Source organism: Capricornis sumatraensis, chromosome 4 (assembly GCF_032405125.1).
Source record: "Capricornis sumatraensis isolate serow.1 chromosome 4, serow.2, whole genome shotgun sequence".
In the NCBI taxonomy this organism is placed as follows: domain Eukaryota; kingdom Metazoa; phylum Chordata; class Mammalia; order Artiodactyla; family Bovidae; genus Capricornis; species Capricornis sumatraensis.
The window spans coordinates 10546894-10563423 of record NC_091072.1 but is presented as its reverse complement, the minus strand read 5'-3'; the positions used below and the strand labels follow the sequence as shown (position 1 = coordinate 10563423).

The 16530-nt window shown below is 40.5% G+C and overlaps 1 protein-coding gene across 1 annotated transcript in view; it reads left to right on the top strand.

The window, feature by feature from the left end:
* Positions 1–15421, top strand: part of ADAM18 (ADAM metallopeptidase domain 18) — a 117782-nt gene extending 102361 nt beyond the window's left edge. Inside the window, exons 19-20 of the mRNA XM_068970500.1 lie at positions 7612–7768; positions 15379–15421. Of these exons, the coding sequence (XP_068826601.1) occupies positions 7612–7768; positions 15379–15421 (200 nt within the window). The remainder of the gene's footprint in view (positions 1–7611; positions 7769–15378) is intronic.
* The last annotated feature ends 1109 nt before the right edge of the window (positions 15422–16530 follow it).

Sequence of the window (16530 nt, the reverse complement as noted above, 5' to 3'; positions counted from 1 at the left end):
GTATACATATTTACTAGGAAATAATGGTAAATCACATTTTGAGTGATGAAGTACAAGTTTATACTTTCTCTCGTTTCCATGAATGAAGGCAATTTGCTCATTGATTCAACATCTATTTATGATAAAAACTCTCAATAGGGCTTCCTTTGTGGTCTAGTGCTTAAGAATCCACCTGCCAATGCAGAGGACATGGGCTCAATCCCTGGTTGGGGAGGATTCTACATGCCACAGGACAACTAAGTCCACTCACTGCAGCTATTGAGTCGGTATGCCGTAGAGCCTGAGCTCCACAACAAAAGAAGCCAACTCAGTGAGAAACTTGCACACTGCAACCAAGGGGAGCCACTGCTCATCACAAACTAGGGAAAGCTTGCACTCAGCAATGAAGACCCACCACAGCCAAAAATAAAACAGATAAATAAATCTTAAAAAAAATAAAACTGTCAACAGTGTGGGTATAGAGTGACTATACCTCATCAAGGTGGAGTCCACATATGGCAAACCCCAAACTAACATCATATGCAACAGTTAAAAGCTGAAAGCTTTTCCTCTAAGATCAGGAATAAGACAAGGATGCCTATGCCACTACTTTTATCCAACACAGAACTGAAAGTCCTAGTCACAGCAATTAAACAAAAATAAATAAATAAAATAAATCCTATATTCTAGTTGTATTTGATGAGTGTTTTCTTTTTAAAAAAATTAACTTATTTATTTTTATTGGAGGATAATTGCTTTACAATATTGTGTTGGTTTCTGCCTATATCAACACTTTTGTTGGCTTTTTAATTAATTTATTTATTTTTAATTGGAGGAGAGCGTTTTGTTCTTATTGGACTACAAGGCCCAAATTGTTTCATACATATCCATTTGTAAAATTTTTCTTGTATTTGTGTCATTTCACTGGAACAGCTGGACACCCATAAGCATAAGAATTATCCTAGTCACAGACCTCACAACTTTCAAATATTAACTCAAAATGGCTCATAGTCCTAAAGTCTAAAAGTATAGCTAAGGACAAGCTCAGGCAACAGTAGTGACTGGAGACAGCGGTATGCATACACTTGGCTGTGGGGCCCAAGTGCAGGTGTCCAGGTGGTGGCAGATGTCAGCTGAAGATGTGTTTGTAGTGATCAGGGCTGGGGTAGGTGGCAATGGCTGGAGCCAACTATAGGCTCACTGGCTGTTCCAGTGGCCGTGAACGTCAGTACGCTTTCCTAGTGCTTCACACTCTTCTTCTGCAAATGCATACTGCAAGGGAATTCAGTGATGGGATGGGGAAATCGAGTTCTGGGGCATGCTGGTACACAACCGGACAGGCTAGCTCCAGGTAGGCACAGTGATGCCCACCACTGTCAGAAGTCCAATTCTGATCTGGATCCAACAAACAGCTAGATTATGCTCTCCTGTAGCCGTTCTCTTCCTCCCCTGGGTGTGTGCACTTTCTTGCAGGTCAGGTTTTGCTGGGGATGTGCAGGTTCAGAGCTGAAGGCAGGGGCTGGTTACAAGTAAGCACGGTGGTGTGGGCCGGTCAGAGAGGCAGAACCTGATCGGGATCTGACAAACAGCTGCAGACACCATGGATGTTGATTTGCTCTTCTGTGGCTGGACGCTCACCCCAGGACATTTAGTGGAAGCCAGAGACAAGAGTCAGGCTGCAAACATACAAGTGCGTGACTGCAGGGGCTATTCATAGGTGGACATGGTGACATTGGCCAGTGATGGAAGGCAGGACCTGACTCTGTCCACAAAATGCAGTGTGTGGCCAGGAAGGAAGGCAGCAGAAAGGGTAGGCTGGCTGGCTATACATTCACCTGTGGCTGTAGGTTGTTGTTTTATCATTCAGTTGCTAAGTTGTGTGTGACTCTTTGCGACCCCATGGACTGTGGCCCACCAAACTTCTCTGCCCATGAGATTTCCTGGGCAAGAATACTGGAATGGGTTGCCATTTCCTTCTTCAGGGGATCTTCCCCACCCAGAAATAGAACCTGTGTCTCCTGCGTTGGCAGGCAGATTCTTTACACTGAGCTACCAGGAAAGCCTGTAGCAGATTACTTCCACTTATTATATCAGAGGGTCTAGTGAGTATATCCTTCCTCCAAAAGCATACAGATTAAAAGGAAAATCATTGTTTCTGTACAGGTAATATGATCCTATATGCAGAAAATCCTAATGAGTCACCAAAACCTAAAGAGTAAGGTGGCAGAAAATGAGATCAATATACAAAAAGCAATTGTATATCTACAAACTAAAAATGACAATCCAACAATGACATTAAGGAAGCAATTTTATTCATGATGGAATAAAAAATAAAATACTTAGAAATAAATTCAGTGGAAAAGTATGTGATTTGTACACTGAAAACTTCAAACCATTGCTGAGAAAAATTAAAGAAAATTTAAGTAACTGAAGAGACAGTTATGTTCAGAGTTTGGAAAACACTTGTTACAAGGTCAGTTCTCCCCAGATTTATCTATACACTCAGGAAAATCCCGTTGCAAGTCATCCATCAGGTTCATTTGCAGAAATTGACCAGCTGATTATAAACTTTATACAGAATTTCAAAGGGACTAGTGTTGTTAAAATAACTTTGAAACAGAGTGATGTTGGAGAAAATACACCACCCAATTCCAGAACTTTCTATAAAGTTACAATAATCAATGCAGTGTAACATTGATGTTAACATAGACATGTAGATCAATGGAACATAATAAATCACTGGAAGTAGAGCCACAGATGCATGGAAAACTAATTTTCCATAAAGTGCAAAGCAAATCAGTGAATAATGGATAGCTTTTTTCAACAAAAAATGCTGGAACAATTATATACTCACATGAAGAAAGGAAGAATTCTGTACATGTTTTGACATCGTGTGTAAAAATTCACTCAGAGTGGATCGCAGACCAAAATATGAAGCCTAAACTTATAAAACTTCGAGAAGAGAATATATGAGAAAACCTAAGTGCCTTTGGATTAAATAAGGATTATTTTTTTAACATGTGATACCAAAAGCACAATCTAAGGAGAAAAGGTGAAGATGTGGACATCATCACAATGAAAAGATTTTGCTCTTCAAAACTCATTTGAAGAGTTTTGTATATAACTAGAGTTAGATATATGGAGAAGGCAATGGCACCCCACTCCAGTACTCTTGCCTGAAGAATCCCATGGATGGAGGCGTCTGGAAGGCTGCAGTCCATGGGGTCGCTGAGGGTCGGACAGGACAGAGCGACTTCACTTTCACTTTTCACTTTCATGCATTGGAGAAGGAAATGGCTACCCACTCCAGTGTTCTTGCCTGGAGAATCCCAGTGATGGGGGAGCCTGGTGGGCAGCCGTCTATGGGGTCGCACAGAGTTGGACACGACTGAAGCGACTTAGCAGCAGCAGAGTTAGGTATATAACTAATAAATTATATTCTGAATATACACAAATTTTATATTCACAATATAATCTTTGACAATTAATAATGGAAAACAAACAGTCCGATAAAGATGGACAAAATATGGATACTTTATCAAAGAAAATATATAGGTGATAGATAAGCACATGTAAAGATGCCCAATATCATTGTTCCTGAAAGAAATGCACACTAAAATCACAATTAGTTACTGTTACATTCTTTTAAAATTTATTTAAACATGAAGTTTTGCCAAAATGGGAGGATAGTGTTTCATACACTATTGTTGAAAACTGCACAGTTTCAGCTTCTTAAAAGAATCTCATGTATTTATTATTTATCTTTGGCTGTGCTGGGTCTTCGTTGCTGCATGTTTCTAGTCGGAGTGAGCAGGGGCTCCTCAGTAGGTGTGGTGTGAGGGCTTCTCACTGCAGCGACTTCTCGCTGCAGAGCACAAGCTCTGGGCATGAGGGCTTCAGTAGCTGTGGCTCCCCAGCTCTAGAGCACATGGGCTAACTTGTTCCTTGGGATATGGGATTTCCTGGATCAGGGCTGGAACCCGTGTCTCCTGCACTGGCAGGTGAATTCTTTATCACTGAGCCTCCAGGGAAGCCCTTTAGCTTCTTTCACCTATCATGTAATGCAGTCACTTTACTGTTTGCCCAAGAGAATAGAATGCCTTCACCCCTACAAAACTTTGTACATAAACATTCATAACAGCTGTACATGTAATAGATATGAAAACAACCCAAAGACAAATCAACAGGTGATGGATCAACAAAGTGTGGTATATTCAAAACACAGCATACTATTGAACAATAAAAAGGAATGAGCTACTGTTAAAAATACAAATGTGGATGGATGTTAACATTTATGCTGTGTGAAAAAAAAAACAAGATTAAAATGCATAGAGACTATATGACTTTATTTATATTAAATTGTAGAACACCTAAACTAATTGATAGAGAATGCTGATCAGATCAGTGGTTGCTTGTGTTGGGAGTGGCAGCAGAGCAGCATTATATGGGCTAGAAGAAACTTGTGGGTGATGGATGTATTCACTCTAGTTGAGCCTTAGATGACATGGATTTGAACTGCTCTGTGCATTAACAAGGATGTCTGGCATGCTGCAGTCCATGAGGTTGCAAAGACTCAGACACAACTTGGCAATTGAACACGTGCCTCCACTTGTACACAGATTGTATTTCAATAAATACCACAGTACTATAGCACCAGAAGCAGACTAAATCCATGGGAGAGCAGCTACAGATATGGTGGAGCCTGCGCAACAGAGAGACTGCAGATATGGAAGACCAATGCTCAAGTTAAACATGAGTGTTCAGACTGCTTGGAGTGGATCCCCCAACCCCGCAATGTTCAGGAGTCAACTGTCTTTTGACTGATGTGGTGGTTTTATAGATATAAACATTTATATACAACATATAATATACATCTCAAGTAGATTCATGTATTATGCATCTAAAATAAGAGTAAATCTGTTAAAAATCATAAAATTGAAGTGACATCAAAGACAAGAGTCACACTATTTTACCCTCAAATCTCAGACATTAAACTTACTTTCCTTACCAATACTGATAAGAATTTTGCATTAACTGAAGAAAATCCATAACTATCAAAACAAAAAATAATCTTTTAAGTATATGCCTCATTTGCTATATCTTATCCATTGTGCAGTTTTAGTGTTCACATTTCATCATATACGAAGAATCAGTTCAGTTAGGTTCAGTTGCTGAGTCGTGTCTGACTCTTTGCTACCCCATGGACTGCAGCACTCCAGGCCTCCCTGTCCATCACCAACTCCTGAAGTTTACTCAAACTCATGTACATTCAGTCGATGATGCCATCCAACCGTCTTATCCTCTGTTGTCCGCTTCTCCTCCTGCCTTCAATCTTTCCCAACATCAGGGTCGTTTCAAATGAGTCAGTTCTTTGCAAGAATAACTATATAATAAAGGAAGGAAAATATCAGTTATACCAAGACTCTCATCCATTGCTAATGTGAATGTGATTCCTACAACCACTTAGGAAAATCACTGGAAAAGTTACAAATGTTTGGTTTAGGCACACACTGTAAGTAGGCATCACATTCCCAAGGGCATATACCTATGAGATATGCACACATACACTGACTAAGAGACATGTAGTATAATATTCATAGCAGCACTATTCATAACACTCATAACTGCAAGTTACCCAAATGCTCATAAGAAGCAATGTATTTATAGCTGTTATTTCTATATAAAGATATTGTATGCAGTGATGAGAATGAATATTTTAAAATTATAAACAATAATTTGGCCAAATCCCCAAACAAGGTAATATTGAGCCAAAAAATCAGATAGGATATAAATACATACAACATAACTCTATATAAAGGTTGCTGCTGCTGCTGCTGCTGCTAAGTTCCTTCAGTTGTGTCCAACTCTGTGAGACCCATAGACGGCAGTCCACCAGGCTTCCCCGTCCCTGGGATTCTCCAGCCAAGAACACTGGAGGTTGCCATTTCCTTCTCCATTATAATCTGTCAAAAATGATCCATGGATTAGTGATTTTCCATGGATGGTGGCTGAAACAAAGTAGATTGGAGGTAGTGAGATGCTGGTAAAGTTACTTTTCCTGGATCTGGTGCTAGTTACATAGATGTGTTCAATTTAGAAAATTCTTTGAGCTATAAAATGATGAAGTGAATGCATGTCTGTTAGTATTGTTACATTTCTGTAAAAAATCTAACTAAATAGTAATGGAGGGAAGCAATATCTTTTTTTTGCTTTGTTTTGTTTTAATATAAATTCATTTATTTTAACTGGAGAACAGAATTATGATTAGAAAATGTCCTGGTGTGTGCCTTTGAGACTCTAGCAGAGTATGTTTTGAGATCTGGATTATTTTTCTAATTCTTTGCCAATATATTTATTTATTGTGTACTTTTGCTGCTGCGGCTGCTAAGTCGCTTCAGTCGTGTCCAACTCTGTGCGACCCCAGAGACGGCAGCCCACCAAGCTCCCCCGTCCCTGGGATTCTCCAGGCAAGAACATTGGAGTGGGTTGCCATTTCCTTCTCCAGTGCATAAAAGTGAAAACTGAAAGTGAAGTCACTCAGTCGTGTCTGACCCTCAGTGACCCCATGGACTGCAGCCTACCAGGCTCCTCCATCCATGGGATTTTCCAGGCAAGAGTACTGAAGTGGGGTGCCATTGCCTTCTCCATGTCTCCTTTTGGGAATTGTGTAATATTTGAATTTTTTAAGACAGCAAAGGACATACTATATTGTTGGCTGTCAACAAGAGAGAAAAAATACACACAACACACACTTTACAGATAGGTAGACACAGACACAAGTATGGGTATAGAAATGGATTTTACTCACATGTATAAAATATAAATACTGGATGGAGAAACATAGTCATTTAAAAATGGTTTCCTTTGAGGAGCAAAACTATGTGACTTGGCAAGGTAGTGGACGGGAGATTTTCACAGCATATTGCTAAATTTTTAACTTAAGCCCCACTAATATGTCACCTTTAAAATAAATAAATAAGATGAATGTAGTAAACAGACTTCAAACTGTATATACAGTATCATAATACCTTAAAAATATGCATAAAAGATGCCTAGTAAGCCTCCAATACTTTGATCACCTGATGCGAAGAACTGACTCATTGGAAAAAAACCCTGATGCTGGGAAAGATAGAAGGCGGGAGGAGAAGGGGACGACAGAGGATGAGATGGTTGAATGGCATCACTGACTCGATGGATATGAGTTTGAGCAAGCTCCAGGAGTTGGTGATGGACAGCAAGGCCTGGCATGCTGCAGTCCATGGGGTCGCAAAGAGTCGGACACGACTGAAAGACTGAACTGACTGAATTGAGTAAGCCTATGAAAACTATGCAATTGTAGTTTTGGGTATGAGCTTAAATGCCCTTTAATTTCCTCATATATGACAGTTTGCAAGGTCTTAAACTTTCAATTATGTATATGATTTTACATGTATGCATATGACTGCTGTCCAACTCTTTGCGACCCCATGGACTGAAGCCCTCCAGGTTCCTCTGCCCATGGAATTTTCCAGGCAAGAATACTGCAGTGAGTTGCCATTCCCTCCTCCAGGATGCATATGATTAAAGTGAGATAAATAGAAATTTATTCAAACATTCAGTGAATATCCACTTATTTCTGTGTTTCACTTCCAGATACAATGTTTACTAAAAAAGGCTACAATACACATCAAAACTGGCTTATTTTAAGTTTCTACATTTTTCTGCCCTTTTTCATAACTTGCACCATTATGATAATGAAGCGAAATGAAATGAGAAAATCATGCAACAAAGAGAGTGTGGAATATGAGGGGTAAGTAAGATTTTACAAATAATTTAGTATCTTAAGTTGTGCTGGTCATTAACCAGTGTCATAAATTCATAATTATATATTTGTTATGTTTATTTGAAATGTGTGCTATTTTAAAATCTAAACAAATGTCCTTTTATCCATTCTGTTTTCCCAATAGTTCATTATTATTATATTAAGACAAATCAAAATTTTGACTGCTCTAGAACTGTTTTCCTGATGAATATTCCACAGTGTAATAGGGACTTAATATGAGAAAACTATATTTGGTATATCGTTTTAAGTTCCTAAGTCGATCTAAATTAAGTAGCACTGTTTGTTTCCTTCAGAGAAATCCTTTTTATCCAATTTAGAATTTATGTCAAAAATGTCATTAATAAATCCTTGAACCTCAAAATATTTCTATCTGTTTAGTAGTCTCAAATATTGTTAAAAAATCTCTGCAGAATTCCTCTGAAATTAGATACTATTTCTTACAAACTTGTGCATGATTTTCTTACTTTTGTGCGTCTTCCTTTCTGATGACCTAACTCTTTAACTCATTGAAGGCAAGAAACCTTTATATCAATCCCAATATGTGACAGCATGAATGAGGATTTTAGCCTCAAAGTGACATTTTCTTTGAAAACTATTATTGTGTGTTGTGCTTAGTCGCTCAGTCCTGTCTGACTCTTTGTGACCCTGTGGGCTGTAGTCTGCCAGGCCCCTCTGTCCATAGGATTCTCCAGACAAGAATATTGGAGTGGGTTGTCATGCCCTCCTCCAGGGGCTCTTCCTGACCTAGGGATTGTACCCAGATCCCCCGCATTGCAGGCAGATTCTTTACCATCTGAGCCACCAGGAAAGCCCATTTTATGAAGACATATTCAGTTATACACACATCACATGTATATCATTTAGGGAAATGTTGGATTATATTCACTGAAAGAGAAAGTGACTTAATTGGCCATCATGAGACTTTACAGAGGAAAAGAAAAGAGAATTCAAAGAAAGCCCTGACAGGTAATGTTGTTGAGGGAACCTGAATGATGTACATGCTGAATACAGCTCTATATCTAAAAATTCATGCTGTCCCAGCCTTAATGACTGTTTCTTTACAAACTCTCCCACCAGACCTGGGATGTGTACCATTAAGCTTTCCATCTTTGTTTATTCTATAAGTATATACTGGAGGTTTTCAATACATGAATTTTACCACATAGGAAAAAATTGTTTTATCTTATAGCCATGTATTTATTTCCAACATGCATTAGGCTAGGGCTCTGGGTTAAGGTAATAAGTTCACAGAGCTGGAGCATCATTCTCATCAAATCACATCAAAGACAAAAGCTATGAACCGATAACTTAATATCAATCTTAATAACTTGGAGGAAGTAGTGTTTGTCAGGTATTTCCTGACAACATGAAAACACCTGTTAGATTATTTCTCTCTCTTTTCATACTTAAATCTATATAAAAAAAAAGCAGCTAAATGTACCCCATATGTTTCTGTTTTTTGAGTAGTTCTTCACTTTCAGGCTCTATAAAAGGTGTTTCAGAATTATCTTGTATATTCTTTGTCACAGCCCTCAGTTCAGTTCAGTCGCTCAGTCATGTCTGACTCTTTGCGACCCCATGAATCAGAGCACTCCAGGCCTCCCTGTTCATCACCAACTCTCGGAGTTCACACAGACTCACATCCATTGAGTCTGTGATGCCATCCAGCCATCTCATCCTCTGTTGTCCCCTTCTCCTCCTGCCCCTAATCCCTCCCAGCATCAGAGTCTTTTCCAATGAGTCAACTCTTCGCATGAGGTGGTCAAAGTACTGGAGTTTCAGCTTTAGCATCATTCCTTCCAAAGAAATCCCAGGGTTGATCTCCTTCAGAATGGACTGGTTGGATCTCCTTGCAGTCCAAGGGACTCTCAAGAGTCTTCTCCAACACCACAGTTCAAAAGCATCAATTCTTCAGTGCTCAGCCTTCTTCACAGTCCAACTCTCACATCCATACATGACCACAGGAAAACCCATAGCCTTGACTAGACGGACTTTAGTCAGCAAAGTAATGTCTCTGCTTTTGAATATACTATGTAGGTTGGTCATAACTTTTCTTCCAAGGAGTAAGCGTCTTCTAATTTCATGGCTGAAGTCACCATCTGCAGTGATTTTGGAGCCCCCCAAAATAAAGTCTGACACTCTTTCCACTGTTTCTCCATCTATTTCCCATGAAGTGATGGGACTGGATGCCATGATCTTCGTTTTCTGAATGTTGAGCTTTAAGCCAACTTTTTCACTCTCCTCTTTCACTTTCATCAAGAGGCTTTTTAGCTCCTCTTCACTTTCTGCCATAAGGGGGGTGTCATCTGCATATCTGAGGGTATTGATATTTCTCCCAGCAGTCTTGATTCCAGCTTGTGTTTCTTCCAGTCTGGCGTTTCTCATGATGTCCTCTGTATATAAGTTAAATAAGCAGGGTGACAATATACAGCCTTGACATACTAATTTTCCTATTTGGAACCAGTCTGTTGTTTCAGGTCCAGTTCTAACTGTTGCTTCCTGACCTGCATACAGATTTCTCAAGAGGCAGGTCAGGTGGTCTGGTATTCCCATCTCTTTCAGAATTTTCCACAATTTCTTGTGATCCACACAGTCAAAGGGTTTGACATAGTCAATAAAGCAGAAATAGATGTTTTTCTGGAATTCTCTTGCTTTTTCCATGATCCAGCAAATGTTGGCAATTTGATCTCTGGTTCCTCTGCCTGTTCTAAAACCAGCTTGAACATCAGGAAGTTCACGGTTCACTTATTGCTGAAGCCTGGCTCGGAGAATTTTGAGCATTGCTTTACTAGAGTGTGAGATGAGTGCAATTGTGTGGTAGTTTGAGCATTCTTTGGCATTGCCTTTCTTTGGGATTGGAATGAAAACTGACCTTTTCCAGTCCTGTGGCCACTGCTGAGTTTTCCAACTAATTCCAGTTAGCTCAACTGGAATTCCATCGCCTCCACTAGCTTTGTTCGTAGGGATGCTTTCTAAGTCCCACTTGACTTCACATTCCAAGATGTCTGTCTCTACATTAGTGATCACATCATCATGATTATCTGGGTCGTGAAGATCTTTTTTGTACAGTTCTTCCGTGTATTCTTGCCACCTCTTCTTAATATCTTCTGCTTCTGTTAGGTCCATACCATTTCTGTCCTTTATCAAGCCCATCTTTGCATAAAGTGTTCCCTTGGTATCTCTAATTTTCTTGAAGAGATCTCTAGTCTTTCCCATTCTGTTGTTTTCCTCTATTTCTTTGCATTGGTCGCTGAAGAAGGCTTTCTTATCTCTTCTTGCTATTCTCTGGAACTCTGCATTCAGATGCTTCTATCTTTCCTTTATTCCTTTGCTTTTTGCCTCTCTTCTTTTCACAGCTATTTGTAAGGCCTCCCCAGACAGCCATTTTGCTTTTTTGCATTTCTTTTCCATGGGGATGGTCTTGATCCTGTCTCCTGTACAATGTCACGAACCTCATTCCATAGTTCATCAGGCACTCTATGTATCAGATCTAGTCCCTTAAATCTATTTCTCACTTCCACTGTATAATCATAAGGGATTTGATTTAGGTCATACCTGAATGGTCTAGCGGTTTTCCCTACTTTCTTCAATTTGAATCTGAATTTGGTAATAAGGAGTTCATGGTCTGAGCCACAGTCAGCTCCTGGTCTTGTTTTTTTGACTGTATAGAGCTTCTCCATCTTTTGCTGCAGAGAATATAATCAATCTGATTTCAGTATTGACCATCTGGTGATGTCCATGTGTAGAGTCTTCTCTTGTGTTGTTGGAAGAGGGTGTATGCTATGACCAGTGCATTTTCTTGGCAAAACTCTATCAGCCTTTGCCCTACTTCATTCCTCATTCCAAGGCCAAATTTGGCTGTTACTCCAGGTGTTTCTTGACTCCTACTTTTGCATTCCAGTCCCCTATAATGAAAAGGACATCTTTTTTGGGTGTTAGTTCTAAAGGGTCTTGTAGGTCTTCATAAAACCGTTCAACTTCAGCTTCTTCAGCATTACTGGTTGGGGCATAGACTTAGATAACTGTGATATTGACTGGTTTGCCTTGGAGATGAACAGAGATCATTCTGTCGTTTTTGAGATTGCATCCAAGTACTGCATTTCGGACTCGTTTGTTGACCATGATGGCTACTCCATTTCTTTTGAGGGATTCCTGCCCACAGTAGTAGATATAATGGTCATCTGAGTTAAATTCACCCATTCCTGTCCATTTTAGTTTGCTGATTCCTAGAATGTCGATGTTCACCCTTGCCATCTCTTGTTTGACCACTTCCAATTTGCCTTGATTCATGGACCTGACATTCCAGGTTCCTATGCAATATTGCTCTTTACAGCATCAGATCTTGCTTCTATCACCAGTCACATCCACAACTGGGTTTTGGTTTTACTTTGGCTTCATCCTTTCATTCTTCCTGGAGTTATTTCTCCACTGATCTCCAGTAGCATATTGGGCACCTAATGACCTGGGGAGTTCCTCTTTTGGTATCCTATCATTTTGCCTTTTCATACCGTTCATGGGGTTCTCAAGGAAAGAAGACTGAAGTGGCTTGCCATTCCCTTCTCCAGTGGACCACGCTCTATCAGACCTCCCCACCATGACCCGCCCGTCTTGAATTGCCTCGCAGGCATGGCTTGGTTTCATTGAGTTAGACAAGCCTGTCTTCCTAGTATGATTAGATTGACTAGTTTTCTGTGAGTATGGTTTCAGTGTGTCTGCCCTCTGATGCCCTCTTGCAACACCTACCATCTTACTTGGGTTTCTCTTACCTTGGGTGTGGGGTATCTCTTCACAGCGGCTGCTCCTTACCTTGGACAAGGGGTATCTCCTTACCACCGCCGTTCCTGTCACAGCCCTAGAAGCAGCCTTTTGTACAAGGATTGTTGGTTTCTTTTATTGGAAAACAATATTACAGACCCAGATGCTAGGTTTGCACCTTGCTATTGGGTTTCATTGCTTCTAGAACCTCACAAAAGACAGATATATGAATCTGATATGTGTATACAACACATGTATACACACAATTGTCCTTAGATATCCTGCAGAATAGTCCTTTATCACATATGTGTTGTAGCTGGGTGGTCTGAATTTTTGCAACCTTATGAACTGTAGCACACCAACTGTAGCAAACTTTGCTACAGCAAAATGTAGCAAAGCCTGGTTTCCTCTGTTCCCCACTAACTCCTGGAGTTTGCTGAACTTCATTTCCATTGAGTTGGTGATGCCATCTAACCATCTCATTCTCTGCTGCCGTCTTCTTTTATCAGGTAAAAATTGAGTTTTTTTTTTTTTCTTCAGATATGTGTCATATTTTCATTCAAATCATGGTATTTTTTGCTGAGGAAACATTTTTAAATTTTATCATTGTTTTCCTTCTTGGATTATGCTTTTGCTGTTATATTTAAAAACTCACCACCAAACCCAAGGTCACTCAGATTTTCTCCTATGCTTTCATCTTGAAGAGTTATAGCTTTGCAATGTACATTTAGACCTATGATTCATTTTTAGGCAGTTTTTGTTCAAAATTTGAAGTAAAATTTTAAAGTATGACTTATGTGATAAAGTTTGTATTTTTGCAAATGTATGCCAAATAGTCCAGTGTCATTTGTTGAAAGAACTATATTCATTGAAATGTCTTTGCACCTTTATTGAAAATCTTGAACATATATATGTAGGTCTAATATTGAATGAAGGAAATTAGATATTTCTTATTTTCTTGTTAATATTAAGTGCATCTTCTTATTTATAGGGTAAAGTTTTTTTTCCTGCAATATATCTTTTTCCAAGTTTCAAATACTAGAATGTGATTCTCTTTATCCACATTTGCAAATAAGTTTGCCTAAAAGAAAGATATGTTATCTTTTCCACATGCCACAGATTAAATAAGCTATGTCATGTCTGACTCTTTTGCAACCCCATGGACTGTGGCCCACCAGGCACTTTTGTCCATAGGATTTCTCAGGCAAAATTTAATGAAATGGGTAGCTATTTCCTTCTCCAGGGGATCTTCCTGACCCAGGGATGGAACCCACATCTCCTGTATTGGCAGACATATTCTTTTCTCTGTAGTGACTGGAAATATTCTATTTAGCCTTTCACTTTAGTCTTTCTAAACCATGAATTTTTCAAAGAACCAAATGTATACAAAACTAAATAAACATTTTCATTATTTTCAGTCATTTCATAGCTGTAATTATTTTGCCTCATACTTAAATGATAAATTAACAGTAAAGTAATAAATCTAAAGCTATATATTTATACATATAAATATGTATTCATATATGCTGCTGCTGCTAAGTCACTTACAGTCATGTCCGACTCTGTGCGACCCCAGAGATGGCAGCCCACCAGGCTACCCCGTCCCTGGGATTCTCCAATTGGAGCTGAAGCTCCAATACTCTGGCCACCTGATTTGAAGAGTTGATTTATTAGAAAAGACCCTGATGCTGGGAAAGATTGAAGGCAGGAGGAGAAGGGGATGACAGAGGATGAGATGGTTGGAGGGCATCACTGTCTCAATGGACATGAGTTTGAGCAAGCTCTAGGAGATGGCGAAGGACAGGGAAGCCTGGTGTGCTGCAGGCCACAGCATCACAAAGAGGTGGACATGACTGAGTGGCTACACAAAACAGCCTTCTTTATGGTCCAACTCTCACATCTGTACATGACAACCAGAAAAAGCATAGTTTCGATTATATGACCTTTGTCAGCAAAGTAATGTCTCTGCTTTCTAATATGCTGTCTAGGTTTCTCATAGCTTTCCTTCCAAGGAGAAAGCTTTTTATAATTTTGTGGCTGCAGTCTCTGTCTGCAGTGATTTTGGAGCCCAAGAAAATAAAATCTGCCACTTTTTTCACATTTTTCCCACCTATTTTCCAAGAAGTAATGAGGCCGGCTGCCATAAGCTTAGTTTTTTGAATGTTGAGTTGTAAGTCAGCTTTTATGCTTTCTTCTTTCACCCTAATCAAGAGGCGTTTTAGTTCTTCGCTTCCTGCCATAAGGGTGGTGTTATCTGCATATCTGAGGTTATTGATATTTCTCCTGGCAATCTTGATTCCAGCTTTGATTCATCCAGCCTGGTATTTCTCATGATGTACTCTGCATATAAGTTAAAGAAGCAGGGTGACAACATACAGCTTTGATGTACTCTTTTCCCAATTTTGAATCAGTCTGTTGTTCCATGTCCGTTTCTAACTGTTGCTTCTTGACCTGCATAGGTTTCTCAGGAGGCATGTAAAGCGGCCTAGTATTTCCATCTGTTTAAGAATTTCTACAGTTTGTTGTGATCCACACAGTCAAAGAGTTTAGGGTAGTCACTAAAGCAGAAGTAGATATTTTTCTGGAATTCTCTTGCTTTTTCTATGATACAACTGATGTTATCTCTGGATCCTCTGCATTTTCTAAGTATAACTTGTACATCTGGAATCCACTGATTCTTTATTTTTCACTCTCTCTGTTCCTTTGAGTGCCTATTTTGATCTGAGGCTAAAAAAAGAAATCTGACAGTAGATATAGTTAAAGTATGAAACTGTCTACTACTAAACAGATTGTAAATTTATATTTTCTTTTTCTTTCCCTAGTCATTCAGCCATTGTACCAGAACGCTATGACATGGAAAACTAATATAGCTTAGCACTTCGTCAACAAAATGCTTACATGAAGAGGAGAAAGTGTTTTGTAACCCTTATGCTATCCCTAAATACACTTTAAATGTCAAATTTTCAAAAATAAAGTGCACTTGGGCAGGAGGAAGTCTTCCTTCAGTTCAGTTCAGTCGCTCAGTTGTGTCCAACTCTTTGTGACCCCATGGACTACAGCACGTCAGGCCTCCCTGTCCATCACCAACTCCTGGAGTTTACTCAAACTCAGGTCCATCACGTTGGTGATGCTATCCAGCCATCTCATCCTCTGTCGTCCCCTTGTCTTCCTGCCTTCAATCTTTCTCAGCATCAAAGTGTTTTCCAAGGAGTCAGTTCTTTGCATCAGGTGGCCAAAGTATTGGAGTTTCAAAGTCAGCATTGGTCCTTCCAATGAATATTCAGGACTGACTTCCTTTAGGATGGACTGGTTGGATCTCCTTGCAGTCCAAGGGACTCTCAAGAGTCTTCTCCAACACCGCAGTTCAAAAAAGTCTCCTTTGTGACTCCCAAATACACCTAGCCGCTGGTGAACCCCTCCAGAGGGCCACAAATCTTGGTTCCCAAGCTGGGGAGAGGCCCAGTGCACAGCTGCACTTCCATCCCTCACTCTGCTCAACCCTGCAACAGACCTGCCTCTCCACCTGACTGCCCCGCTTGCCCCAGGCCAGTCCCTCAGGCATGCTCCTCCCCTCTCCTGTCCCTCCCTCCAGTCTCACCCCTCCTCAGCCCCTCCCCTTCTCTTTCCCTCCCGCCCCTCCCCCTACTTTCCACCCCTGCCCTCAGCCCCAGCCACGCCCCTCAGCCCCAGCCACGCCCCTCCCAGGTCCTGCTCCCAATCCCCCCTCCCCTCCCCGCGGTTGGTGAACCCCGCGAGCCATTTCCAGTCGACCGCCCTCCCCAAGGCAAGGCCAGTCACACAATGTTGTCTCTCCTGCTACTCCTCACAGGGCTGGGCCGGCTGGCCTCCGTGGGCCATAGTAAGTGAGGACCCTGCCAGATAAGAGGGGGGCCCATCACCACAGTGTCCCTTGGCGCAGGGGTGAAGGGGGTTACTCTCCTGGCCCCAGAAGCCCAGGTCAGGCTGAGGGAGCC